Source organism: Ascaphus truei, chromosome 22, assembly GCF_040206685.1.
Source record: "Ascaphus truei isolate aAscTru1 chromosome 22, aAscTru1.hap1, whole genome shotgun sequence".
In the NCBI taxonomy this organism is placed as follows: Eukaryota; Metazoa; Chordata; class Amphibia; order Anura; family Ascaphidae; genus Ascaphus; species Ascaphus truei.
This window is the reverse complement of record NC_134504.1, coordinates 43,254-71,029: the sequence shown is the minus strand read 5'-3', so window position 1 is coordinate 71,029 and position 27,776 is coordinate 43,254. Positions and strand designations below refer to the sequence as shown.

The 27,776-nt window shown below is 42.1% G+C and overlaps 1 protein-coding gene across 5 annotated transcripts in view; it reads left to right on the top strand.

Annotated features, from left to right (window-relative positions):
- Positions 1-27,776, top strand: part of SPAG9 (sperm associated antigen 9) — a 141,202-nt gene that overhangs the window by 77,114 nt on the left and 36,312 nt on the right. For 4 of the 5 annotated variants that reach the window (XM_075579573.1, XM_075579576.1, XM_075579577.1 and 1 more), the window contains 4 exons: positions 6,647-6,820; positions 16,769-16,910; positions 19,187-19,279; positions 24,743-24,910. In XM_075579573.1, the coding sequence (XP_075435688.1) occupies positions 6,647-6,820; positions 16,769-16,910; positions 19,187-19,279; positions 24,743-24,910 (577 nt within the window). The remainder of the gene's footprint in view (positions 1-6,646; positions 6,821-16,768; positions 16,911-19,186; positions 19,280-24,742; positions 24,911-27,776) is intronic. The other variant, XM_075579574.1, reaches the window with a different exon arrangement.

The window sequence follows — 27,776 nt, the reverse complement described above, 5'->3', positions numbered from 1 at the left end:
CTTCCCCCCATCCCTGTCCGCGGCGCTCCCGCTGCCTGCGCGGGAGGAGGGGGGGGGAGCGGGGTGGTGGTGATGGTCGCGGCCTTTCCTCTCATTCTGTGTGTGTGTGTATATGGGAGTGTGTGTGTGTGTGTATATGGGAGTGTGTGTGTGTGTATGGGAGTATGTGTGTATATGGGAGTGTGTGTGTGTGTATGGGAGTATGTGTGTATATGGGTGAGTGAGTGGGTGTGTGTGTGTGTGTGTGTGTGTGTGTGTGAGTGAGTGTGTGTGTATGGGTGTGTGTGTGTGTGTGACACCAGAGGTACCCCCCAATCAGTCACCCCCCACACCTAGTCAGTCAAAGTCACCCAGTCAGTCACCATCTCCTCACCCAGTTCCCACCCATCAGTCAGTCCCCCCCCCTATCTCCTCTCTCTGTCTCTCCCATCCCTGTCTCTCTCCCCTCCATGTCTCTCTCCCCTCCCTGTCTCTCTCCCCTCCCTGTCTCTCTCCCCTCCCTGTCTCTCTCCCCTCCCTGTCTCTCTCCCCTCCCTGTCTCTCTCCCCTACACTCTCTGTCTCTCTCCCCTACACTCTCTGTCTCTCTCCCCTACACTCTCTGTCTCTCTCCCCTACACTCTCTGTCTCTCTCCCCTACACTCTCTGTCTCTCTCCCCTACACTCTCTGTCTCTCTCCCCTACACTCTCTCTCTCTCTCCCCTACACTCTCTCTGTCTCTCTCCCCTACACTCTCTCTGTCTCTCTCTCCTACACTCTCTCTGTCTCTCTCTCCCCTACACTCTCTCTGTCTCTCTCCCCTACACTCTCTGTCTCTCTCCCCTACACCCTCTCTGTCTCTCTCCCCTACACCCTCTCTGTCTCTCGACCCTACACTTTGTCTCTCTCCCCTACACTCTCTCTGTCTCTCTCCCCTACACTCTCTCTGCCTCTCTCCCCCACACTCTCTCTGGCTCTCTCCCTCACACTCTCTTTGGCTCTCTCCCCCACACTCTCTCTGGCTCTCTCATCCACACTCTCTCTATCTCTCTCACCCACACTCTCTCTGTCTCTCTCACCCACACTCTCTCTGTCTCTCACTCTGGATCTGGATATCTTATTTACCCTGTATATCTTAACTGCCCTATACTACACCGAAATAACGTACACTGCTTTCTTCCAGATCTGACTCAAGCTTCACACAGGAAACATCGGAATCCCCCCTAACCCAGAAGACAGGTAAGGAACACCTCCCCTCCAATGTATAACATTGCGGGAATGTGGGTACCTGGACATTGAGGGACTGCGGATCAGGTAAGATCCCAGGCGAGATTGCTGCTTTAGATATTGTGAAGCGGGGACGTCCAGACACTGGTTAAGGGGTTCTGGAAACTAGTCATTCACACCTGGCTTTTATTTCTAGATCCGACATTTACACACACACACACACACACACACACACACACACACACACACACACACACACACACACACACACACACACACACACACACACACACACACACACACACACACACACAATGTTATACATTGGAGGGGAGGTGTTACGTTACACACACGTAACAAGGACTAATTGTAGTATAATGTAATACAATAAATACATTTATGTTAAAAACGAATGTTGTTCTGACTAGGAATTTATTAAATGTATTTTATTTATATATTTTATTTTAAAGTGGGGCGGGACTAGGGGTGGGGTTGGGGGCGGGACTAAGTGGCGAGTAGATATTTTGGTTGGGCGAGTAGATTTTTGGGTGATTTGTCGAACACTATATATGTGTATATATATACACACCTTTACCAACAATCAAAACATATAAACATTATAACATTAATTGCATTAACCTTACAGTTTCTCATGCACATAGCAATGCTATCCTACTGTCTCCAGCCCTGGAGTCCCAGTGACAGTCTCGCCCACCCAAGGATAACCTGTGTGTCCTCCCACTATTGGTGCACCCTTGAAGAGTTAGGAGTAGCGCTACCTCTTGAACCAATATGATACTGCCATTGTACCTTTTTGAAGCTTGTGAGCGGTGGCCTGACTCCCTGGGAAGACATGCTAATTGTCCCCAGCAGCAGGGTCTCGGGCAACAATCCTCTCACTCCTGACAACTGGCACTGCAGCGTAGTGTCCTTGGATCCTGCTTTGAATCTCCCAGCATGCAGTAACATGCTGTGTAACAGCAATAGACAAGACTACCACTATAAAGATTTCCCAATCTTCAGGGCCACACTCATACACAATATGACACTGACTCTGGGGCCTAGTGGGGTTGGCCTATGCCTGGTAGATGGCCACCGTAGCTGTTATGCCCTTCAAGACTCAGAGCTTCCAGAGGTAAATAGGGCAATCCCTGCTACATAAGTCTGAAAAAACAAGTGCAAACAAGACGCCTCCAAAATAGCATCATAACATTTATTAGAAATATAAAACATATGTGCACTTACAAACTGTACTGCTTTCAGTAAGCTTTAACAGATCTTCAGCAAGCAGGATATCCTGCTATGAACAGGTCGTGTTTGAGCCTGCCGCTACAGGGCCTCAGCACTCCCTCTGACGTCTCCACCACAGATCGTAGCTGAACCGAGTGTCACGTCAGGATATCTCAATAGCAAGGCTTGAATCAAGATTGGGCCCAATGCATTTCACTGGTCTCTTCTGGCTTTTTCAGGGGTAATTAGGAGACTGAGTTACAGTACTGCAGTTGAAATGGTACCCACCTAATCTTGGCATAATTGTATTACACATCCATATCCAAATACAAATGGCCACTGCCCAACTCACTCTATGGATCAGGTGTTCAGCTTCTGAGAGAATATTACACATACATACAAGTATGAATGAAAATTAATAAAGCAAGCAAATGCTTACAGCAACAAAAGGAAATCTAATGAAAGGGAAATAACACAAAAGATTAACTGAATTATTACAATTGATCAATAGTAAAACTAATGAAGTTTCCGTACCATTAAATCTTGAACGTAAATGTTATACGTAGTTAAAAAGCCAGAAGAATAAATTAAAGAGGATGTGTCTGATAAAATCAGTATCCATAGGAATTTGACAATGAGCTTTAATGTAATTAATTGGATATATGTATCACATACACTAGGTTCAGCTACAATCTGTGGCGGATATGCCGGAGGTAGTGTTGAAGCTCTGATGCAGCAAACTCAAACACTGCCTGTTCACATTTGGAACCCCAGCCTACATTGTTTACTGAAAGAAGCACACTTTCTAAGTGCTCATCTATCTGTAACTTTTTATATTTCTAATAAACTTTATGTTGCTATTTTGTGGACATCTTGTTTGCGCTATTTTTTTCAAACCTATGTATATATTAATGCACACGTGCGCACACACAGATATCACTTCAATATAACACTTTGAAGCACCCCTTATTGTACTTTAATAACTGCTCCTTCGTGAATAAACCCATTCGTAATCGTCCTGCATAAAAGCCTCAATCGCATTTTTGCTTCTTGTATAGATTACTTCATTTTCGTAATACCCAGGGTGAGGTTTACGAATTGCTGATCTGAAATAAGCTGTAGTGCCATATTTACTAAGCCGTCTTATTGAAATCGGACGGCTTATTGTGGAAATGCATTTTAATTTCCAGAGGCCCTTTTCTAGCTACATTGCACATGTTTCATACCACGTGCTTAATGGAGGCGCTCTGGGAGAACTTTGTTGATTTATATCTGCATTAACACATTGGAATTAATGCAAATCGTCACAGACTTGTGTATAAATTATTAGGCCTAATTTTCCATTGAAAAGTATGTGACGATTTCTATATTTCAATGTGTTAATTATTATTTTTTTAGTTTGTGTATTGTATAACAGAAAGAAACACAGCGCACAACTCATAGTGTAATGACATACTTGAAAACAAGAGGTAACTCTCAATGTATTACTTCCTGGTAAAATATTTTATAAATAAATAATCAATATAATAAAATCAATAAAGTAAAAGTGGTTATATATGCACGTACAAAATATCTTATAAATCAGGCGTCTCATATGCCAATAAACTTGCTGATGGGCTTATGTAGAAGGGAGATACAGTATTGTACTCCTAAGATAAACGCAATTACACTGCATCTCCTTCTACATAAGCCCATCAGCAAGTTTATTGGCACTGGACTTTGAATATCACGATCGATCATATTCACATGCCGATTTGGACCTCAGGAGCTTCCATACAGCCCCAGTGACGAGATCTGAGTGACGTCATACCCGGAAGTACGTCCGAGAGAGATTTGCAGTAAGCAAAGCCACGGAGCTACAGGAGGCAGACTGAGAGACTGAAACAGGATATCGGGGTGTACAGAAGGATATCAGAGCCACTGACCCCGAGAGGACATTGGTGTAATCCAACAAACTCCAGAGCTCTGGAATAGGGAAACATGCTTTAAACTGGTTTCAGTCCTACCTATCAGGAAGATCCCAACATGTGTCCATCTCAGGCTCTAACTCCAACCCCCTGGATATCACCTGTGGTGTACCGCAAGGCTCTGTTCTGGGACCCCTACTCTTCTCAGTGTTCATTAATGATCTTCCCACAGCTTGTAAGGAAGCCTCAATACACATGTATGCAGATGACACAATCCTGTATGCACACAGCCATAGCCTCTCTGACCTTCAACACATACTTCAGTCTGACTTTTTGAGACTCGAAAACTGGATTTCCCAAAACAAACTGTTTTTAAACACTGACAAGACGGTAACAATGGTATTTGGGACCAAGACTAAATTTGTAAACCTTCCAGTGACTGAGCTCCTGATTAGAACCAACGCTACCACCACCCTAACACCTGTCACTAGTTTTAAATACCTGGGCTTATGGTTTGACTCCCACTTAACATTCGGGATGCACATTGATACCCTGACAACCAAGACCTATGCCAAACTAGGGGTACTTTACAGGAACAAATCCTCCCTAAGTCTCCTGGTCAGAAAGCGTATTGCACAACAGATGCTAATGCCAATTATTGACTATGGAGACATAGTATATGGCTCGGCTCCTCAAACCCACCTTAGCAAACTTGACACCCTCTACAATTCAATTTGTCGTTTTGTTCTCCAATGCAACTACAACACACATCACTGCGAAATGCTCAAAGAACTAGATTGGTCATCACTATAGTCTAGGCGCAAAGTTCACCTTTCCTGTCTCACCCTCAAATACTTTCTGGGCAAGCTACCCAGCTACCTGAACAAGCTCCTCACCTCTACCACATGCAGTACCTATCACCTGAGATCAGACTCCAAAAGACTATTCATGGTCCCAAGACTCAACAAAGTATCCGGACGTTCCTCCTTCTCCTTCCGTGCACCCCAAAACTGGAACAACCTACCAGAGACTCTCATATCCACCACCAGCTTAAGTTCTTTCAAATCTAAGGCTGTCTCACACTTTAATCTGGTCTGTAACTGTTTCATACGCTCATAATATATATTTTCTTTAACTGTGCACGCAATGTCTCGTATATAATGTATACCCTGTTCATTTATGTAACTGTATTTGTAACCATGTATTATTTGTCTTAACTCTGTGCCCAGGACATACTTGAAAACGAGAGGTAACTCTCAATGTATTACTTCCTGGTAAAATATTTTATAAATAAATAAATAAATAATCCGTTGTGAAGCTGATACGTGTTGGTAACATGGGCCAAAATTCATGTGATGCCTGATTTATAAGATATTTTGTACGTGCATATATAACCACTTTTACTTTATTGATTTTATTATATTGATTACACTATAAGTTGTGCGCTGTGTTTTTCTTTTATATTAGTCTCAAGGGATGTTGAGCCATCCAACCTTGTACAGCAGCAGACTCTTCATTTGGTTAAAGGTTTTTTTTTATAATTATTCACCTTTCACTAAATAGATTGTTTATTTACAATCCTTAATCACAGTGTGGTGGGTTATAAGAAATAACCACTATCTTTATTTATTTAATATCACTTAACAATTAGTAGCGCAATTATTTTTCTTTGTTCGCATGTATTTGTATTGTATAACGCTTTGTATTTTGCATACAATGTGTAATAACAAATGCAATAATTTGTTATTCTATATATTAACATTAACACAATAAAATATCATGGAACTCATTACTTATTTGTATATTAATTGTAAGGTATACATTTCTATTGGTCCACATTAATTCTACGAAGATTTATAGCAAGGTAGCTCTTCCAGAGCGTCTACTTAAAGCCGGCGATCCAGACAATGCAGTCAAGGGACAGAGGTGTGGCTACCACTAATTAGTAAATATAGTCTTGCAGTAAAACGATCTAATTTTAATGTAAGATGCTGGACAGCGTCTCTGAAGCCACCCCGCATCTTGCATTCACTATTCGTCTGGAATGTCTCTTGGTACTGATGCTAGATGCGGATAATAAGTAGTCCTTCGTCTTTCATTTAAATGAGCTACTGTAATGCTTCCCCACACTACTTCATCTGGAGCCACACTGCGTCTGCATTTGGAAGATGTTTTGCTAGTGGTGGCAAAGCCAATATGGTGGTAGCTTGATGGTGTTTTGTGGAGCCGGAAAACACTGATTAGTAAATCTCCCCACAATACCTTTTTCTGTTTTTGTACACTTGATATTTTCTCTCATTTCAGTTTTAGCCGACTATTCAGTTCTTCAGCCACTGCGTCTAAGAAACCAGACCTACCAGTTAATGTGAAGTATAATGCACCAACTTCGCAGCTCACACCATCAGTGAAGAAGAGAAGCAGTGCCTTGTCACAACTACCCAGTAATAAATCTAAAGCATTTGACTTCTTAAGTGATGAGTAAGTATCCGTGTATTGTAATCACGTTCTCCTTTTTTACATCCTCTTCACATTTTTATCTTACTCCAAACTCTTGAAAATACTACTCAATTCTTGTTTTAACTGAATTTGAATACTAACGATAGCATTAACTGTCAGATATTTGCCTATATCACGTGATCACATTTGTTATTTCCTGTGTCCGCTATGGAGCAGGGTGTATGCATACAAAAGCATCATCAACATTATTAACCCACTGAAACCAACATGCATTTATTATTTGCTATAAATAATTTGCTAAACACATGGTGTGTATTGCATAATGCATACATTATTTTGAGAGCATTGTTAAGAAATAACAACCATTTTTTTTTTATGTTTTTTTTTTATGTTTTTTTTTTTTAATTACTAATCAATATAATTTACTTATTCAATTGTACAACCATATAATTGATAGGTCCAAAAACTATATTGGCTGAAGGTTATAATGAGAAACCAAAACAACTCTTTGTGAAGTCCAGGCGCTGGATTGTATTTTGAGCAAAGTAAAAGAGAGAGGGAAAACTTATTTTGTGAAACATGGAGAAAAAAGAAATTGGATTGTATTGCTGCAAATTACATTTAAATTAAACAAATGGTTTTAGTGAATAAATGTTAGCAGACTTCCTGCACATATGCTCTTACAGTGATGTTTTCATATAATGTGGGACTTTTTCTTGGGGTTAAAATGGAAATACACATTTGAAGATACCATTTATTTCGCCCATCCATTCATATTTCATGATTTCCATATGGCAGTGGGTACTGATTGGGATAACTCCTCCCCTCAGCTTAGTAGGACAATTAACTCTTCTCTTCTGCAGGTAATGGCATATACGACAGTCATTCCACCTGCAGAACAGTCTTTTTTTTTCTGTCCTACAGCGTAGCAATAGTTTATTATTTTGTAAAGAATGACTACAGCTGGTGTAATCGATCCTAGTGGTTGTGAAGCCTCTTTCCCCCTGAGGCTCCAGCACTATGCATCCCTTGTGACTGTCGCTGGAGGCCACTTGGAATCGGGGCTGGACTCACGGAGGTGTCTGGAACGCATGTGAGTAAGGTGCAGGCTTGAGGGAAGACATGCTGATCTGGGTGGTCCACGTGGTCTGTGCACCAAGAGCATGCGCAAAAAACTGCGCCGATTAAAGTGGCATACGCCTGTGACATCATCAACAGTGGTTCCGGCCTGTACATACTTAAAGGGGCAATACTTCTTGGTACCCAGTTGTAGTTATATGGCCCATGAAGCGGGTAAAACTTTCCCAAAAGCTGCAAAAAGTCCAAAGGAACTGGAAATTGAATCAATCAGCCTAAACTAAAACCGGATGACTGAAATTGCACCAGGCAAATGTTTGCTGCCCAAATCTGCTAGGTGAGTCCTTACCTAGTAGCTTTTTCTATGAAGAGAGTGCATATCATGAAGAGTTAAGATTTTTATCTATGTTTTTTAATGTACCTCAGGGAGCCAACCCGAAGAAGAGACATCCAAGATAACATTGAATGTATTACATCATAAAAGGAAAACAACTAAAAAGACAAGAATATGTGTGGCATCTGATAAACCTGCAATAGACACAAAAAATTGTTTGACGATTGTTCCAAGTCTGCTGCTACAGAACCTAATGAACAAATGAACACCTTTTTGTCTTGAATGAAAGACAGTCTCCCAAAGCGTGGAAGTGGCGGTATCACAGGCAAACAGACACTTCTAGAAAAGATCTAGGCCATAGACACGCTTGGATAAAAAGGGGGAATCCTCGTCGGATGAATCAGAGAAGTTCCAGCAATTCTCTGAAGTTGAATATTGTTTCTCATCAGACCAAGATACCATAGTACAAGAGTCAGATTTAAACTGGACCTAGTAAACCCCTTAATAAGAGCGATGAAGGATGTGCTCGAATGAAAGGATCCAGAGGAAGAACATCTCCTAAAGGATAAATTGATCAGGGTGTCACAGATGCTTTCCCGTCCATGATGTCATAAAAGAGAGGATCAAAGCTGAATAGGTCCAGCCAGATAGGAAGCTGTTAACACCAAAAAGATTTTCCAAAATTCGCCCATTTATTAAAAAGGACGTCAAGGTTTGGGAAAATCCTCCAAAGGTTGATGTGGCAATCACTAGAATCGCAAGAAGAACCACCTTACCTGTAGATCATGCGTTTTCAAAAGTGTTATGAGAAAAGCATTTGTAGCTGTACGACTCGCCTGCAAGCCAGCGGTCGCAGCAGCATCACTGTCCACAGCTGTATGCGTCTGTGTAGCCAATGTTGAAGAGGCTCTTGAAAAGGCAGTAAAGAAAACATCACAAGATGCAGTATGGCTATCGTCTATAAACATGGCACTATCGGTGACAGCCAGGAGAGCGTTATGGCTAACGAACTGGGTCGCAGATTCCATGTCGAAGAATAACTAATTTATGCTCTCTACCTTTCGCAGGGGAGTACCTGTTCAGCCAGAAATTGGACACCATCATCTCATAAGTCTCGGGAGGAAGAAGCGCATTTCTCCCACAAGAAAGGACGAGTAAATGCTTCTTCAATCTAAAACACCATACATAGATGCCAAGTCATACTGCTCCGGCAGACTTTACTCAAGGCAACTTGCATGGAGAGATCAAGGAGGTATACTCCTTGAGGAAGAGGATCATTTCAAAGTGGCAAGTTTGCATGACATGAGGAGAGCCCTACAGTGCGCAGTCAGGGGAAGACTGGCACAGTTCACCTCTGTATGGGTTCATTCAATCAAAGACTGATGGGTCCTACAAATCGTATAAAACGGGTACCGTCTAGAATTCATACGGGAACCATGGCAAAACAAGCTCGTAACCTTATCCATGTGCCCAAAGTTGCAGCAAGAAAATGAAGTGTTGTGCCACATCTTGCAAGATCTTATCTGCAATAATGTAATAAAGAAGGTTCCTTGTTCCCAAAGAATAAAGGTCACTGTGACCAAAAGACAATAATCAATAAATGAAATGTAAAAAAAAACACATAAAAATACACATATGAAGCAAATACTATGTATGGTGAATCACACACTATGAATGCTAAACCAAAACTTAACTTCAGTGAAGTAAACAACTAAGATGATGAGTTAAAAATACATCCACTGAGGATGTCTAATTACTCCTAGAAGGAACAAACCCAATTGAGGGGAACAAAACTAACCGCAAGAAGTGGCAGCAGGGGCTCAGTGTGGACGCAATACTGTCCGGACACACGAACACACGGCAGAATTCTCCATCTAGTTGTTTACTTCACTGAAGTTATGTTTTGGTTTAGCATTCATAGGGTATGATTCACCATACATAGTATTTGCTTCATATGTGTATTTTTATGTGTTTTTGTTTTGTACATTTCATTTATTGATTATTGTCTTTTGGTCACAGTGACCTTTATTAAATTTTGTGATACACTTTTTAATAATCTGTGGGGCGCTTGTGTGTGTTTGTTTTGTCTTTTGAAAAACTCCCTCTGGAGTTTTTCTTTCATCGGAGTATCTTGAGGAGTGGCTTCTACACGCACTGCTGCAAGCTGATTATCTTTTAAAGAGGACAGCGCGAGGCAAGAATCCCAACTGTGACTGTTCCCAAAGAAAACTAGAATTCCATTCCATAATATTTCTAGTGCGTAAAGCGTCTGGAGAATTCAGAGCTCAGTCTCTGAGGACTCAACACGTTTCTGCAAATAAGGAAGTTGAAGGAGGTCAAACCAAGACACTGGCTAGTTTCCATAGATCTAAAGGATGCATATCTTCATGTCCCAATCGTAACCGTACACCAGAAATACCCCAGGTTAGAGGAAAAAATGTTCAATTTGCAGCTTTTCCGTTTGGGTTGGAAACTTTGCCCAGAACATTTACCAAGGTTCTAGTGCCATAAGTGGCCGACTTAAGAGGCATTCAGATTTACCTTTACTTGGACTACTTGCTGATCAAGACCCAAGGCAAGGAATTACTTACAGAGCACACGCAAATGGTCATAGCATTACAACAACACGCATAGGTAATAAATAGGCACAAAATCCAGATGTGTTCGCCCAACTCCCTGAAATTCCTGGGAGTTATTTCCCACACATAAAAAGGAAAGTTTTATCTGTCTCAAAACAGAATGCAACAAATTGTGTAACAAATTGCACGTCAAATCGAAAAACTGAGTCAATCATGGCATGTATCGTCACCAGATTGTATGGCCCTCTTGAGAAAATTTTCCTCAACAATAAGTGATGTAAAATTGGCAAGAGCTCATATGTGGCAACTGCAGAAAAATGTCCTAGACCAATGATGCAAAGAACCTCAGTGGCTGCAACAAGATGTATTCATACATCCAACATTAGGATAGACCTAAGATGGTGTGAAGAGCCGCAGAATTTATTGAATACATGCTCTCTGCAAGAAGACGATTGGGTGACGATCACTACAGACGCCAGCAGCTCCAGATGAGGTGAGCAAATGTAAGGTGTGGTGCCGCAAGGAAATTGGCCTACGACTTACAGAAATCAATCTGCAAACAGGCTAGAAACGCAAATTGTAATAGAAGCTCTCAGGTTCTTTCAAGCCTATATTCTTGTCAAAAGTGTAAAGATCATGTCAGAGAACTTCACTACTGTGTGTTATTTAGCCAAACGGAGGAACCATGAACTTAAGGCGGTTTGCCCTGTCAGCGTCAATAATGCTATGGGCAGAAGGCTATTTAAACAACATCACAGCAGTTAATATCCCAGGGTACCGCAATACTGAAAATAGGTTCTGTCTTTGTCAATAAGTCCACGGCTCTGCATCTTTTTCCAGTATTTATTCAGAGGCACACATAGACAGCATCTTATGTCTTGCACAGGCATTTCTTAGTTATAAGTGGAGGACTACAGTCATGATCGTATCCGTTGAAGTTCTCAGTAGTATAGGATGAAACTCTTCTACCTTCTTGTAACCAATGTGGCCTCTTTCTCGTGATCAAACAGCAATTAATATTAATAGACCGTAAGAAAACATTTTCATCTTTAACTGTTATCTCTAGTCTTAGACATTCATGGTAGAATGTCTCCCTATAGTTTATCTCCAGACATCCGTGTGATATGTCTACTCATACCATCAATCGCTATTCTGGCAAACGCCCTGATAATAATGAGAATGAAAGCCTTGTTTTTAACCTCTCTATAACCCTGTGTTTGTAGATACCAGAGGGCCCCACTATACCTCATTCCTGTCTATAGATAACAAGTTTTGCCTTATTATTTCTAGTCCCTAAATTCTATGGCTTCTTTTTATTAATGACTAATTACTTCTAGATAACCAGAAAACTCAATGTCTGTGTTTTTCTGCTAATTCTGTATTAACTATTTCGGTGCTAGCAACCAGCTTATTCAGTTAGTGCATATACAGATAATATGGCGTCTCTGTGGTTCAACCTGAAATCATTCTATCTTCTAATGCCCCAGTCGATTTCCTGATTCACACACGTATCCATCCAGGAGAATGGGAACTGTTTACCAGAATCTTCCAACAGATAGTGAATTGCTGGGGTCAAACCCAAATAGACCTCATGGCAACACTTCACACATGAAAGAGGAACATTTGTGTACAAGATCTCGGAACCAGCACAAAGTTGAAACAGATGCTTTCAGCTTCCCTTGGAGATTCAGGCTGGCTTACATTTTTCCTCTGTTCCCTATGGAGCCCAGGTCTTACAAAAAAAATAAAACAATGCAGAGGTAATAGCCATAATTCTGTACTGGCCAAGAAGAGTCTGGTTCACCCACCTGATAAACATGTCAATAGACAAACTCTGGCATCTTCTGACAAGTCCATACATAGCATTAGTGACATGGAGAGTGAGTGAAAGGCGTTGAAGGTAAAAGGCTGTTCAGATAGAACAATCCAGATGCTAATGGCAGCGAGGAAATGTTCCACCTCATCGGTATACTACTGTATTTTTGTCTGTTTTTTCGGGATTGGTGTGGGGAAGACAGGTCAATAGTCGCTTCACCCTTTCGTCAAACCGGTATTAGAGCTTTTACAGGAAGGTTTTGATGATAAAGGCCTCAGTTTAAGCTCTCTGAAGGTCCACGTTTCAGCACTATCCGCATAATCTGAGACAAATCTGGCAATAGATAAACTTGTAGTACGATCGATTTTTACAAGCCGTAAAACATTTAAGATTGCAGCTAAGAATTACTTTTCCAACGTGGGATCTCACACTAGTTCCTGGAGTCTGTCGGATCATCCATTTGAACCGTTCCAACAAATCTTGTTAAAATTATTATCACGGAAGACAGTTTTTCTAATTGCTAGAACATCCACAAGAAGGGTAGGAGAACTACAGGCCTTGTCATGCAAAGAACCGTTTCTCACTTTCCATCAAGATAAAGTTGTATTTAAATTAGTCTCTGGTTTTCTACTGAAAGTCGTCTCCAATTTTCATCTAAATCAGGAAATTGTTGTCCCTTTCCTTTGTCACAATCTAGCTAATGCGAAGGAACAAGATTACACATTTTGGACATAGTAAAATGTCTAAAAACATACTTAAAAACAGTGAAGAACTTCAGAAAATCAGATCCACTGTTCATTCTCCCAGAGGGATCTAGAAGGGTCCGCAATCCTCAAAGACAACCATTTCTCGGTGGATCACATCCTGTTTAAAATCCAAATATGACCTAAGTAAACAGGTCCCACATGGTGTTAAAGTGCATTCAAAAAGAGCAGTGGCCTATTCGTGGACTCTGAAAGTCGAAGCATCTCCAGTGCAGATATGAAGAGAGTGGCAGTGTTGTCATCATGTATTCTCGCAACCCAGGGGGAGCATGTAGGAGAAAAGCAACAACAAAGAAACAATCTAAGTGCAGACAATTCAGTTGAATGTGAATTATTGTGGTGAATAACTTGGCTCTTATGTGCAGCCTACTCACAAGATAGTAGTAGTGTATGGGCAACAACAGATAACAGAGAGATAACAGAGACAGCGACCGAGCGGCGCTCCAAACGCTGCAGCGCAAGCCAGACAGTAGACGGCCCGGTGCGGACAGGCCACACAACGGAGGCGGCGGGGTGAGCTTCGGCACGATCCAAACTTAACCATATTCACCTTGAGTGATACATGCTGTTTTATAATTTTTACATTGAGTGTGCAATTTTTTAGCATCATTATAAAGCATTTATTTTGTACCATTGATCTGCACCATTGATATTTTTCTTTATCCTTTCATGCCATAACCGATTTGACTTCTGAGTGGGAGTGCATCTTTGCCTATGTACAGAAGATTTCACAGATCCAAGTTACCTGTTGTTGCCCATACACTACTACTATCTTGTGAGTAGGCTGCACATAAGAGCCAAGTTATTCACCACAATAATTCACATTCAACTGAATTGTCTGCACTTAGATTGTTTCTTTGTTGTTGCTTGTCTCCTACATGCTCCCCCTGGGTTGCGAGAATACATATCGACCATCTTGGACCAGTGAAGAGAGTCCCTTCCAGAGGGTCCGAGCAGGGAGTTGCAACCTTTAATAATCACTTTATCTGGCACTATTTGAGTCACTAAAGTCACCAATAATTTATTGTTTAATATTTCACTTTATTAGTAGTGATCACTAGTATTGTTTTAGCGCCTGTTTCTGCACCATCACTCCATTACAGTGTTGTCATCATTTCACACGTTCCTCAAATTTGGCAGGAAAGTCCTACAGGTTGTTGTACATTAATAAATGATTTAAACAGTTAACTTTTTTTTTTTAAACTCCCTCATTTCCGTTTACTAGGGTATTTCCCATTCAGTACCGCTGCTATGTGGGGATCAGGAAAACAAAAAATGTATTCAACTTGCCGTAATTTTCTTCTCCTGTTCTCCACTAATGGCAGTGGGGACAAGATACCCAACCTGTGGGTTAGGGTTATGTCTCGAGTTATGTTATTACTTAGATATAGAACTTGGGAATAAATCAGACTATTCTGCAGGTGGAGGGAATGGCTTTTAGGCTACTACCTGCAGAAGAGTTTCCTGTCCTGCGCTGAGGGGAGGAGTTATCCCAATCAGTGCCTACTGCCATTAGTTGAGTACAGTAAACTAAAACTACGGTAAGTTGAATACATTTTTTGTTGTCTTATCTTGTTTCAGATAGAATGAGGACGTTATGTATGACACTGGAGTGATAACATTAGATAGTTAGATTTCAGTTAAGGGACATCTTGCACAATCAAATCCATACATGATATCCTGCTTTCTGTTGCATGTTATATACATGGCAGGAGGCCGTCAACAGAGGTTTTTCCTTTAATTCTTTGTGGGACACTTCTCATGCTGTTGCTGTAGCCATACAAGAGTCCCTTAAGTCAGCGGTGCGCAAACTGAGACTGACTGCGGGGGGCGCAGGGTTTACAGAGGCCCGGCGCGCTTCCCGAAGGCACCAAAATTAAGTGCCGGGGGAGCTGCAGGGCCTCTGGAAACCTCACCTACCTAGGCTCCAGCGGCATGACCTCGCAGTGTTGTCATAGCCGAGGTATGCAGGGGTGGGGGGGTGCGTAGAGAGGGGAACCGCCGGCAGGGGGGGCACAGGGGTAAAAGTTTACGCCCCCCTGACTGAAGTTATAAGTATTCAATCTAATGTAGTATCTAATGTAGAGTTTTGGCAATAACTGCATCTCATTGCTTTTGAACCATTACATTTAATCAAAAGCAAAAGAGTAAATACATTGAGGGATGAAGACACCAAAACATAGAGTAGCAGGCAAGGGTTTATGTATTTTTTCCTTTATTAGTAAGAATTCCGAACCTGTAGCTGAATATCAACAATTTTTTTTCACCCCAATGATAACATAATTGTTAGTATGCACACACCCTTCCTTTGACACAGAGCCAGAGAGGAGGGGAGAGATGTTGTGGGCCTTTTTTCTTTGGGACACTTTCACCTAATGAATTATACAGTTGAACACATACACGATATTCTGCATGTTATTGCATATTATGGGTCCTATTTACCAAGCCACGCTACTCTTTAAGACTCGCACGCCTCTGTAAATATGGGATGTAGTGTGTCCTATGGAGCAATACTGCTTAGTCAATATGTCACATTGACCTGAATATGCTGCTTGGCATCTTCCAGCATGCAGACTATCTTATGTAGCAGCACTTCTTAGTAAATATGGCCCCATACCTGATATATGAGGCTAAATGCACTCTACGACCCATATTGTTTAAAGCTTAGCAGCACTTAGTAAATGTAGGCCAATGCGGGTTGCAGCAACTGTTCGAACTAATCATATAGTACAGTACAAGTTACATTTAATATGCACATTTCCAGTTTTTTTTAAACCGCTGCACTTCAAGAGTAAAAGTGTTATATATATATATATATATATATATATATATAGATATATAGATATATAGATAGATATAGATAGATAGATATATGTGTGTGTGTGCGTGTATACATTACCAGAAGTGGCAAGGAGGCGACAGCACTCAGAGGGTTAAAGTCAAAACTTATGTATTAAACATAGCACAAAACTATGCTATGTGCTATGTTTAATACATAAGTTTTGACTTTAACCCTCTGAGTGCTGTCGCCTCCTTGCCACTTCTGGTAATGTATACCTCTATTTGATTTTACGGGACGTGCACCAGGTAACCATTTACATCTATATAGGAGTGCCAGTGATTCTCTAACCCTAACCCTAATATATATATATATATATGATAGAGAATCACTGGCACTATATAGATGTAAATGGTTACCTGGTGCACGTCCCGTAAAATCAAATAGAGGTATACATTACCAGAAGTGGCAAGGAGGCGACAGCACACAGGGATATATATATATATATATATATATATATATATATATATATATATATATATATATATATATATATATATATATTAAAAAATGATTTATATATATATATCTATATATCATTTTTTAATTTTTTGTTACAGTTTTTCTGTTGGTTCTGAAGCCACTTTAGTCTCACGGCGAGAACAGAAGAGGGAGCAATACCGCCAAGTGAAGGCGCACGTACAGAAAGAAGATGGTAGGGTTCAAGCTTTTGGTTGGAGTTTGCCTCAGAAGTACAAACCGGTAATGTATTATCCATTAACTTCCAATTAAAATATCCTTCTGTATTTAGTTTGTACGTTATATTCATGTTATTCTGTAGAAGAGTTTCTCCTGTTTAATGTTCCTGTAGAAAGCATTGCACCATAGACGAGTTATATTGATCAAAAAAGGGGAAAGGTTTCAATAACAGTACATAATTAGTGTAAGATTATTCTTTTTATTATTTGGTACTATGTAGAATTGCATAATATAAAACAATTTTTCATACTGATTAGATGGTTTTCATTCTTGAAGGTTCTGGTTTATGGACTAAAAAAGAAAAAGTTTTGCATTGTGTATCAGCTGTGGTATTTTTGCTGCTGTTACCAAATTTATTAAGTTAATGGAATGCAAATATCCTTGTGGAAAATGCATATTAATATAAAAAACATGTTTTTGAAATATTTAATTAGAAGAAATTGCCAGGAAATCATTCCATAAAGAGCCAGCCAACATAATCTATATTGAATTATCATATGCTACCATAACTTAACCATATAACACTTCTTTAAGCATTGTTTTTTCCCTCCACAATTTATTTGCATAATTCCAATAATTATCAATATATGTACATATAAATGTAATTCAGTTTTATTATTTCAATATGTATTGGATGATGCAAAATATTTAAATATTTTCAACTTGATTATTTGTCGAAACCTATTATGAAATTACTAGGGATCTATGGTTGCAGTCTGCCATGTATATTTCCATGTTCGATGTGTCCTTTTGCATAAGAAATTGCATATGGCACCCTCCTCCAGGCAGAGGAAGGGGCCTGACTTGCCCCCAACATTTGATACGTTTTAATCACTTTTCTACCCAAATATACACTATTAAAGTCCCGCTCCCGAAGTCACATGTTTATAGACACATTTAGGGTTATAACACATACAACGTGTCCCCGGCTGATGGGGCTGATCAGCCGCCGGGGAACCACGGTTTTTAGGGTGTAAGCAGCCGGGCTTCATCTTTATTATGAAGGCTGGCTGCCCCCACCGTCACAATAGGGTTTCCGACCTTGTTGAGCAGAGCAGGTCCAGACAAGCGGGCCGGAAATCTAATTCTAACCTACGCGGCCGGGCTCGGGTGGCTGTCCCAGACAGAGACCTCCCTTGTCAGCGGCCCTGGTGACCACAATAACATCCCAAGGATGCCTGGAGAAGAATAATAAATACCTTCAGCACGAGCTTAATTATTCTCCTGGGGCATTGTGCCTTGATACAGATGTAATGTCAAAAAAGGCTGTTTTATTTTCCACAAATTTATTCATAATACTGTAAAGTAAGATGTCTGTTTTAACGCTCTAGTTTTTTACTTGCTCGCTGATTTTTTCCCCTCTTTTTTAAATTGTGTATTTTATACCAAAAAAAAAAAAAAAAGAAAAGCCTGATATCTAGCAAAGCTTTGCTAAGTCCGGGCTCATGACATTAACAAATATAAGAAGGAACTTTATGTTCGCTGAGGTTGACGCATATCCTCATAGCTAATTCTATATAAAAAAACAACAGCTGTTGTTCATGACCATAGGGTTAGGGGAGAGGGAAATAACGCTGTGTTAATTAACTGTAGTGTAACACCCATCCAGGCCCTGTAAAAGCCCTATTTCAGGGTGTGAGTAACGCTAAGTTAAGGTATGACCTAACTAGCGTAAGGTTAACTTGCAGCGTTTATCCTTGCCTTATTTGTATGTCATCACTAACGGCCGTTCTAGGTTATGCAATGCTCTTGACGGGAGACACATGACTTAACGTTAAGTTGTTGTCCTTTGAAGATACATGTTTAGCTCAACATCATAAATGAGGTTAATGTCACGGTAAGTCCCTTAACAGAGCTTTGGGGTTCTGGGCATTCGTGATATTAGTAGAGGAAACCTAAGAAAATTAAGGTAATGCATTTTTTTCTGATAAGATCCTTTGTAGTCTGTTTTGAAAATAGCTGCCTGTTGGAGTTGAGAAAGTGAGAATAAACTTGCTATGTGCGCATTCTACTGCAGGACTTGAGATCTTTTATATAAAAATGAAAATAAAATGAAAAACAGCTAGAAATAAAAATAAGGTTGGTGATCTGCTTTAAAGGGTATCACATGGATGCTCACTTTCAAAATAGGCCATACTGGGTGGAAATCCATCTTTATACCAAATCCAAGCTTCACTGCACAGAATTTTTTTTGCCTTTGTAATTGTAGAAAATGTTCTGATGTGTAACCAAAATGTACAGTACTTGTAATACATTATTTGTCCTTTTTCATAATATAGATGACAAATGGTGGCCAGAGTGATAGCAAAATGAAGAATTTGCCAGTACCAGTCTATCTAAGACCTTTGGATGAAAAGGATACATCTTTGAAGGTATTTTTGTGTCTGGATTGCTTACAAACAATATTTATCACATTTCTCTTAGATGTTTGAGAATGACTTGATTTTATTTGTGCATCTTGCAATAATAATAGTGGCAATGGATGTTATATATATTTAAAAAAAAAATTAAAATTATATGTATATATATATATATATATATATATACATATATTTTTTTTTTTATATATATATATATATATATATATACTAGCTGATATACCCGGCATTGGCCGGAGGCAGGGAGGGGGGGCGTGAAAGGCAGGGGGGGGGGGGCGTGAAAGGCAGGGGGGGGGCGTGAAAGGCAGGGGGGGGGGCGTGAAAGGCAGGGGGGGTGGCGTGAAAGGCAGGGGGGGTGGCGTGAAAGACAGGGTGGGGGCGTCAAAGGCGGGGGGGGCGTCAAAGGCGGGAGGGGGCGTCAAAGGCAGGGGGGGGCGTCAAAGGCAGCGGGGGGTGTCAAACACCTACCTCTACTTCCGGGCGCCGCCATCTTCTCACTCGGCGCCGCGAGGGAGGAAGGGGGTCCTTCCGGGCGCCGCCATCTTAGGCGCCGCAAGGCAGCTGCAGCTTGCCTGGCCACTGCCTGTTCCCCCGCCGGGGAGGGAGATGAGCGGAGCGCCAGGATGGAGAGGTGAGTGGAGCGCCGGGAGGGAGAGATGAGCGGAGCGCCGGAGGGAGAGATGAGCGGAGCGCCGGGAGGGAGGGATAGGTGATGGGAGGTGGGGGGAAGTGGGAGAGTGGGAGAGCGACACACACGCGACACCTACCTCTACTTCCGGGCGCCGCCATCTTCTCACTCGGCGCCGCGAGGGAGGAAGGAGGTCCTTCCGAGCGCCGCCATCTTAGGAGCCGCGAGGCAGCTGCAGCCTGCCTGGCTACTGCCTGGAGCGCCGGGAGGGAGAGGTGAGTGGAGCGCCGGGAGGGAGGGAGAGATGAGCGGAGAGCTGGGAGGGAGGGAGAGATGAGCGGAGCGCTGGGAGGGAGGGAGAGATGAGCGCCGGGAGGGAGAGATGAGCGCCGGGAGGGAGGGAGAGATGAACGGAGCGCCGGGAGGGAGAGATGAGCGCCGGGAAGGAGGGAGGGAGGGAGAGATGAGCGGAGCGCCGGGAGGGAGAGATGAGCGCCGGGAGGGAGAGATGAGCGCCGGGAGGGAGGGAGAGATGAGCGCCGGGAGGGAGGGAGAGATGAGCGGGGCGCCGGGAGGGAGGGAGAGATGAGCGGGGCGCCGGGAGGGAGGGAGAGATGAGCGCCGGGAGGGAGAAATGAGCGGCGGGAGAGGGAGGTGTGTGTGTATGTGTGTGTGTGTGTGTGTGGCATCGAGGGGGAAGAGAGTGGCAGTTGGGTGACGTCAGACCCACCAATCTGATTGGCCAGAGGCTGGGGACCAATCAGATTCACCGCAGATAGCACTAACCATTCAATTTTATATATTAAGATACATGTCAAGTGGCGAGGTGTTCGGGCATTGAGTTATTCGGTGGCGGAGCACCGGCAGTGATTTGGCCACGATCAAACGGCACATTCCGCATTCAAGGAAGTTCATACGGGCACTATATATCTAGAGATATATATCTATATATATACAGATATATATATGTAGAGGTATCAGTACCGTGTTAGCCGAGCTTCAATAATCAAAAAATAAATAGATGATACCGTTCTGTGGCTAACGAAATGCTTTTATTTGTGCGAACTTTCGAGATACACTGATCTCTTCTTCCGGCGATGTTACAATGAATGAAGCAAGCAAAGGGTATACTTAAAAACAGTGTCTCTTGGAATGTTATCTGTGCTTGTCCTTCCCCCGATGTGGATGAGATTTATGGCTAGAGGTGTTAAATGGTTCCTGAAAGTAAGTGATGTAAGAGTGTGTGTGTGTGTGTATCTGTGTGAATATAAATGAATGGAGAGCCCACAGTGTATACAGTGCTTTACAAAAGGGGTGTGTGGAGTGGGAGTTAATATAAATGGTGTGGGTAGGTGTGTCCAATAGGAATGCTTCTGCTCCGGTCACATGGTTCCCCAGCTCACACTGCTATGGAGTCCTGCAGCTCCCATGCGGTCTAAACACACACTGCTGATGCTGCCACCGCCACAGGACCTCTGCTGACCTGCCTAGATGTCGCCACGGGCTTCCTCACGGGTCTTCCTCGCCTTCCGTCGCTGACAGCAGGCAAGTAATTATGTATTTTTCAGCTACCCTGACATTACCGGGCCCACTTCTCAGTTGCCGGGTCCGGGTAATTTCATATAGATAGGCAGCAGCAGGCACTTCATAGGCTAGGTGTAAGTAGGTGCTTGTTCAATAGGAATGAATAGTGAACATGGTGTCCCACCAGGAGACAAGAACAGCACTCAAAGGTATAATGCAAAAAAATGTATTAAACACAAAGGACTTTTTGTGCCTGTTCTTTGTGTTTAATACATTTTTTTGCATTATACCTTTGAGTGCTGTTCTTGTCTCCTGGTGGGACACCATGTTCACTATTCATTCCTATTGAACAAGCACCTACTTACACCTAGCCTATGAAGTGCCTGCTGCTGCCTATCTGTATGAAATTACCCGGACCCGGCAACTGAGAAGTGGGCCCGGTAATGTCAGGGTAGCTGAAAAATACATAATTACTTGCCTGCTGTCAGCGACGGAAGGCGAGGAAGACCCGTGAGGAAGCCCGTGGCGACATCTAGGCAGGTCAGCAGAGGTCCTGTGGCGGTGGCAGCATCAGCAGTGTGTGTTTAGACCGCGTGGGAGCTGCAGGACTCCATAGCAGTGTGAGCTGGGGAACCATGTGACCGGAGCAGAAGCATTCCTATTGGACACACCTACCCACACCATTTATATTAACTCCCACTCCACACACCCCTTTTGTAAAGCACTGTATACACTGTGGGCTCTCCATTCATTTATATTCACACAGATACACACACACACACTCTTACATCACTTACTTTCAGGAACCATTTAACACCTCTAGCCATAAATCTCATCCACATCGGGGGAAGGACAAGCATAGATAACATTCCAAGAGACACTGTTTTTAAGTATACCCTTTGCTTGCTTCATTCATTGTAACATCGCCGGAAGAAGAGATCAGTGTATCTCGAAAGTTCGCACAAATAAAAGCATTTCGTTAGCCACAGAACGGTATCATCTATTTATTTTTTGATTATTGAAGCTCGGCTAACACGGTACTGATACCTCTACATATATATATCTATATATATATATACATATATATCTCTAGATATATAGTGCCCGTATGAACTTCCTTGAATGCGGAATGTGCCGTTTGATCGTGGCCAAATCACTGCCGGTGCTCCGCCACCGAATAACTCAATGCCCGAACACCTCGCCACTTGACATGTTGTCACTTCGATCCCCATTTCCGCTTCAATCCCCGCTGCCGCTGAGATCTCCGATCTCTGATCTCCGTTCAGATGTCCTGTCCCCGCTCAGATGTCCTGTGCGGCTGCTGCTCCATCTTTAAATTTCCTGCGTGTGCATCTGACATCTGAACTGGGATTGGAGCGGGATCTAAGCGGCACCGGCAACTAGACATCTGAGCGGGAATTGGGATCAGAGTGGCGAGTTGTTCTTGCGGCGGAGGCATGACCGCGACCAAACGTCCTAGACCGCCTTGAATGGGATAGGTTTTACATTTTCCAGGATAGATTCCAAGAGTGGTTAATGCAATTTCAATGGAAGTGGAATTGGTCTTGTCAGGTCCATATGAGCGCATGACAATGGTGGCACTATGGTTTATGGCCATCTATAACCCCGATCAATGCAACAACTTCAACTGCCCCAACCCCTTGCTTAACACCTACCCACAGAACCTTCCGCCTCGCATGTTCTATGGGTTACAGTTCCATAATTGAATCCCTGGTCCTAGCATTCCTTTCACCGACCCTGATCACTGGTCAGAAAATAATTGGAATGACTTTAAGCCGTTTGCAGGCAAAGTATTGTCTGCATCTTGATCTAATCATCGTGGAATGTGTTTTACTCAGATGCAGTTACCTGCGCAATTGAAAATAAATTCCTCATGCGATTGCATTCTGTTAAATACAATACGCACAATAAATTCATATTTATTTAAAAAAGCGATAAGAATGAGACCCATAACTATGCTTTGCCAAATATGTCAGGTTTTACGTCCATCTATAATACTCCATAAAAGAAAAGGGGCAAAGAAGACACCTTTTTTTATTAAGTAGTTATATTTTTACACACTATGTTGAGAAATGTAGCATTTCTTTACAAAAAGAAAAAAAAAACAAACATGAACACAGAGTGTTTTGCACCTTTCTCAGCATGTACTAGGCTTGCGTCACAAATCTGTATCACTACTGTAGCAAGAGCTCAGTGGCACCTGATTCTCATGTTTTATAACAGTTGATTGCACCGATTGTACAATATTACCGCATGTGCCCACTTTGCATTCACCGATTTTCACTTCCATCCCAAACCCCAGCTTTCTGATTTCCACCTCCATCCCAAACCCCAGCTTTCTGATTTCCACCTCCATCCCAAACCCCAGCTTTCTGATTTCCACCTCCATCCCCAACCCCAGCTTTCTGATTTCCACCTCCATCCCAAACCCCAGCTTTCTGATTTCCACCTCCATCCCAAACCCCAGCTTTCTGATTTCCACCTCCATCCCAAACCCCAGCTTTCTGATTTCTACTTCCATCCCAAACCACAGCTTTCTGATTTCCACTTCCATCCCAAACCACAGCTTTCTGATTTCTACTTCCATCCCAAACCACAGCTTTCTGATTTCTACTTCCATCCCAAACCACAGCTTTCTGATTTCTACTTCCATCCCAAACCACAGCTTTCTGATTTCTACTTCCATCCCAAACCACAGCTTTCTGATTTCTACTTCCATCCCAAACCCCAGCTTTCTGATTTCCATTTCCATCCCAAACCACAGCTTTCTGATTTCCACTTCCATCCCAAACCCCAGCTTTCTGATTTCTACTTCCATCCCAAACCCCAGCTTTCTGATTTCCACTTCCATTCCAAACCACAGCTTTCTGATTTCCACCTCCATCCCAAACCCCAGCTTTCTGATTTCCACTTCCATCCCAAACCACAGCTTTCTGATTTCCACCTCCATCCCAAACCACAGCTTTCTGATTTCCACTTCCATCCCAAACCCCAGCTTTCTGATTTCCACTTCCATTCCAAACCACAGCTTTCTAATTTAGGCGCTGAGGTGTTTCAGGAACTTAGGAATATGAAGAAAAAAGCTGGAATACTTTTTACATTACATAATGGCGTACAGAACTTTTTTTTATTATGTATTTTTCTTTGAAGGGTTTATGTAATTTATTTTATGAAGACGTTTTGTATTAGTGCACTAACTTTTCCAGGACCGAATGGCTTTTATAACTTTTGAACTATTTGTATTATTACATGAGTTTATTGGACTTTGTTTGTTTCCTGCATAGCTGTGGTGTGCTGTAGGAGTTAACTTATCTGGAGGAAAGACGAGAGATGGAGGCTCAATTATTGGAGCCAGTGTTTTCTACAGTGATCTCCCTGGCTCGGAACTAGAAAGCCACAAACACCGCAGTGAATCACAGAGCAGTTTAGACAAACTTGATCAAGAGCTTAAGGTAAGTTTATATTTGTCCATGCATTTTAAGACATTTAAAATTGTTTAAATGGCACATAAATAGCTCATAAATGCACAATGCAACAGTTTTTTTGTATAATTTTCTCCCTCTTGCCTTTGGTTTCATAGGGGTTCCAAACACAAGAATGACCTAATGGTAGCGAAGTGGATTTCTGGACTGATGTTTATTAAAGTGTACTTTGACTGGAGTATGCAGATAATTGTTATACAACATACAGATGAGGCTTTTGGTATTTCTTTCCATGACTTTGGGAATACCAAGGCTCGCTACATCTGTACCACCCAGCTTATAGTTTATCCTGGTTGCACTCCCATTAGTGGGGGGATACAGTTAGAACTAGCTAGTGTTTGCTGTTGTAGAAAGGTTACATCTTTCTCTTGCTGATTCATGCATTTGTAGAGCTAGGGTTAGCGAGGAAACAATTATTGGTTTCCGAGATTAAGATGTGTGACGAGGACAGCATCCAGGGGCAAGTTAGTTGGTTTCAGGACTAGGATTGTGACCTTTCAAACAAATAAAAAAAGGGACACATGTAATTTCTTATTTTGCCCACTGCACAGCGGCATCTTTCTGGTAACTGCTGCTAGGTTATATTTCTCCATTGGTAAACACCTGCCTCTCCCCTCTCTCTGTATATCTTTGTATATGGGATCCATAAACCTAACCCTAAACTCAAACGCACACAAAAAAAGAAAATTGTTTCCCTGCAATTTGTATTCTCTATAAATATGTGATGGTTTCACTAAATGCATAACCATTGGGAACCCTACTAAAGAAAAAATGAGAGCTGCAGGAGAGAAGTCACTACAACAAGACACAGATCGTGGAAGGGTATTCATTTAAAAATATGAATCCATTATCACTGAAGAAGTCCTTTTACTGACAGTATTAACATCCAGCATAACCATGAGTCCTGTTGCATTGCTTGTAGTACTATCGCAACAAATGGCAAGGTATAACAATACATCATAGATTAGATTCAATATTGGTGACTGCACGATTTATCACAGACAGTCATAACATAATGGCCAGTGGCATTTCACATCCAATTTATCTGTTGGTAGGTAATGCACATCTCACACAGTGCAGCTGCTTCAAGCAGTACAACACCCAGAGCTGAGGAATACTTTGGTTTTGCCACAATCTTAAAGAGGCTCTCCAGGTGACACTATGCTTTTCTTAATATGCTTTTCTTTTCTCATAGGTTTTAAGCAGGGGGTCTCCAGAGTTGAACTGCATTGATTTCAGCACTGGAGACCCCCTGCTTCTCAAGATACTTAGCTCCATAGGTGGTAGGAGCCCTGGCTGGGTTCACAATATGGCGGTTTAAAAGTCCCACGTTCTGCTAGCTAATAGGAAGGCTTGACGTCATCCCTTGTGTCTTCCTATTGGCCCATGTGACGCGGGCGCTTTAAACTACTTTGTGATACCGGCAGCAACTACAGAGGTAAGTATCTAGGGAAGCAGGGGGTTCTAAAATCAAGGTGATTCAGCTCCGGAGACCCCCTGCTTCTATCCTATTTAAAAAAAGGAGCAGTCTTGCCTGGAGGAGTACTCATGTTCTGGCCCAGGCTCACTGTAGCTAATGAGTAGAATCAGGCAGTTTAACTCGTCTCATTTAAATGCACACAGAGTCCTTCGATTTTCTGTAACTTAATTGGAGGGGGTATACAGGAAACATAGAATAACTTGGGGGTAGCATCTGTGAGAGGAAGGTAGAAATTGATTGCCTTGTTCTTAGGGTAACAGTGAAAGGAATGTTTCTCACAAGGCTGCTGATTCCAAAAGGAAGCATGCTTGCTTGAACAAGCAGGAAATAGTCAGGACTGTTCCAACTAATGGTGGGGTGGGGGGGGGGGAGAAGAGACAGCTCAACTCACTAAGGAGTAAAGAGGAGTTGCCAGGGTAACAGGCTAAGAAGTCAAAGGGAGGAAGTTACATTGTAAAAACAATATACAGAGAAATGACAGGAGTCCCATAACAGGGAGAAAATATAGAAACTGTTCCAGGACAGCTCCTTTAAATAATAAATGCTTTTCTTGAAGTGTCGACTTTTCTGTGTACATTACACCTCTGTCTTCACAAAAATTACCTGACAAAAGTAAGTTTCCACCCGACAGAGGGACCAGCACTGAAAAAGATGTCACCACCTCCCATCCAACCCTTGGATTGGACCTACAATGACCCTTGTACCACTAATGTTTATCCTGTATTGATCCAGAGAAGTGGTGCACTCACGGAATATAGCAAACTGCCACGGGTGCTCAGCCACAACAGTCAGTTTAAATCATAGACACCGCCAAGGTACAAGAAAAAAAAAAGCAGCTCTCCAATGGTCTTTCTCAATAGACGTGAGGTATTTAGACAGATTACAAGAGCATTGTCTATTAACAGGGATACACTACTACAACAGAAGCCTCTGTTTGCATTAATGAAGAACTCCAGCCTACCTGATTTGCTGGTTCAGATGGATCCCTATGACAAGCATGTAGCCCTTTTACCAAGGACTGTTCTTGCTTCATTGAGACCTGGCTGCTACAAATGTCAGGGTTATATTACCTGCAGAAGTGGATGGATCAAGGAACCTCATTTAAACATCCACATTCTGGAAAAGAGATCAGGATATCTACATACCTTTCCTTAAATCCATCAATGGTGATCTGTTTTATTCTGTGCCATTGCAGTTTGATGTACGTCGGGAAGACCGATCGATCTTTCCGTGAACGCATGAATGAGCACAGATTGTGTGGAAACAATTGGCTCTCAGTAAAGGCGAGTCTGCCAAACAGGTTGCCAGACATTTCCTCAAGCAGGGCCACCACTTATTCTCATTATGTTATATGAT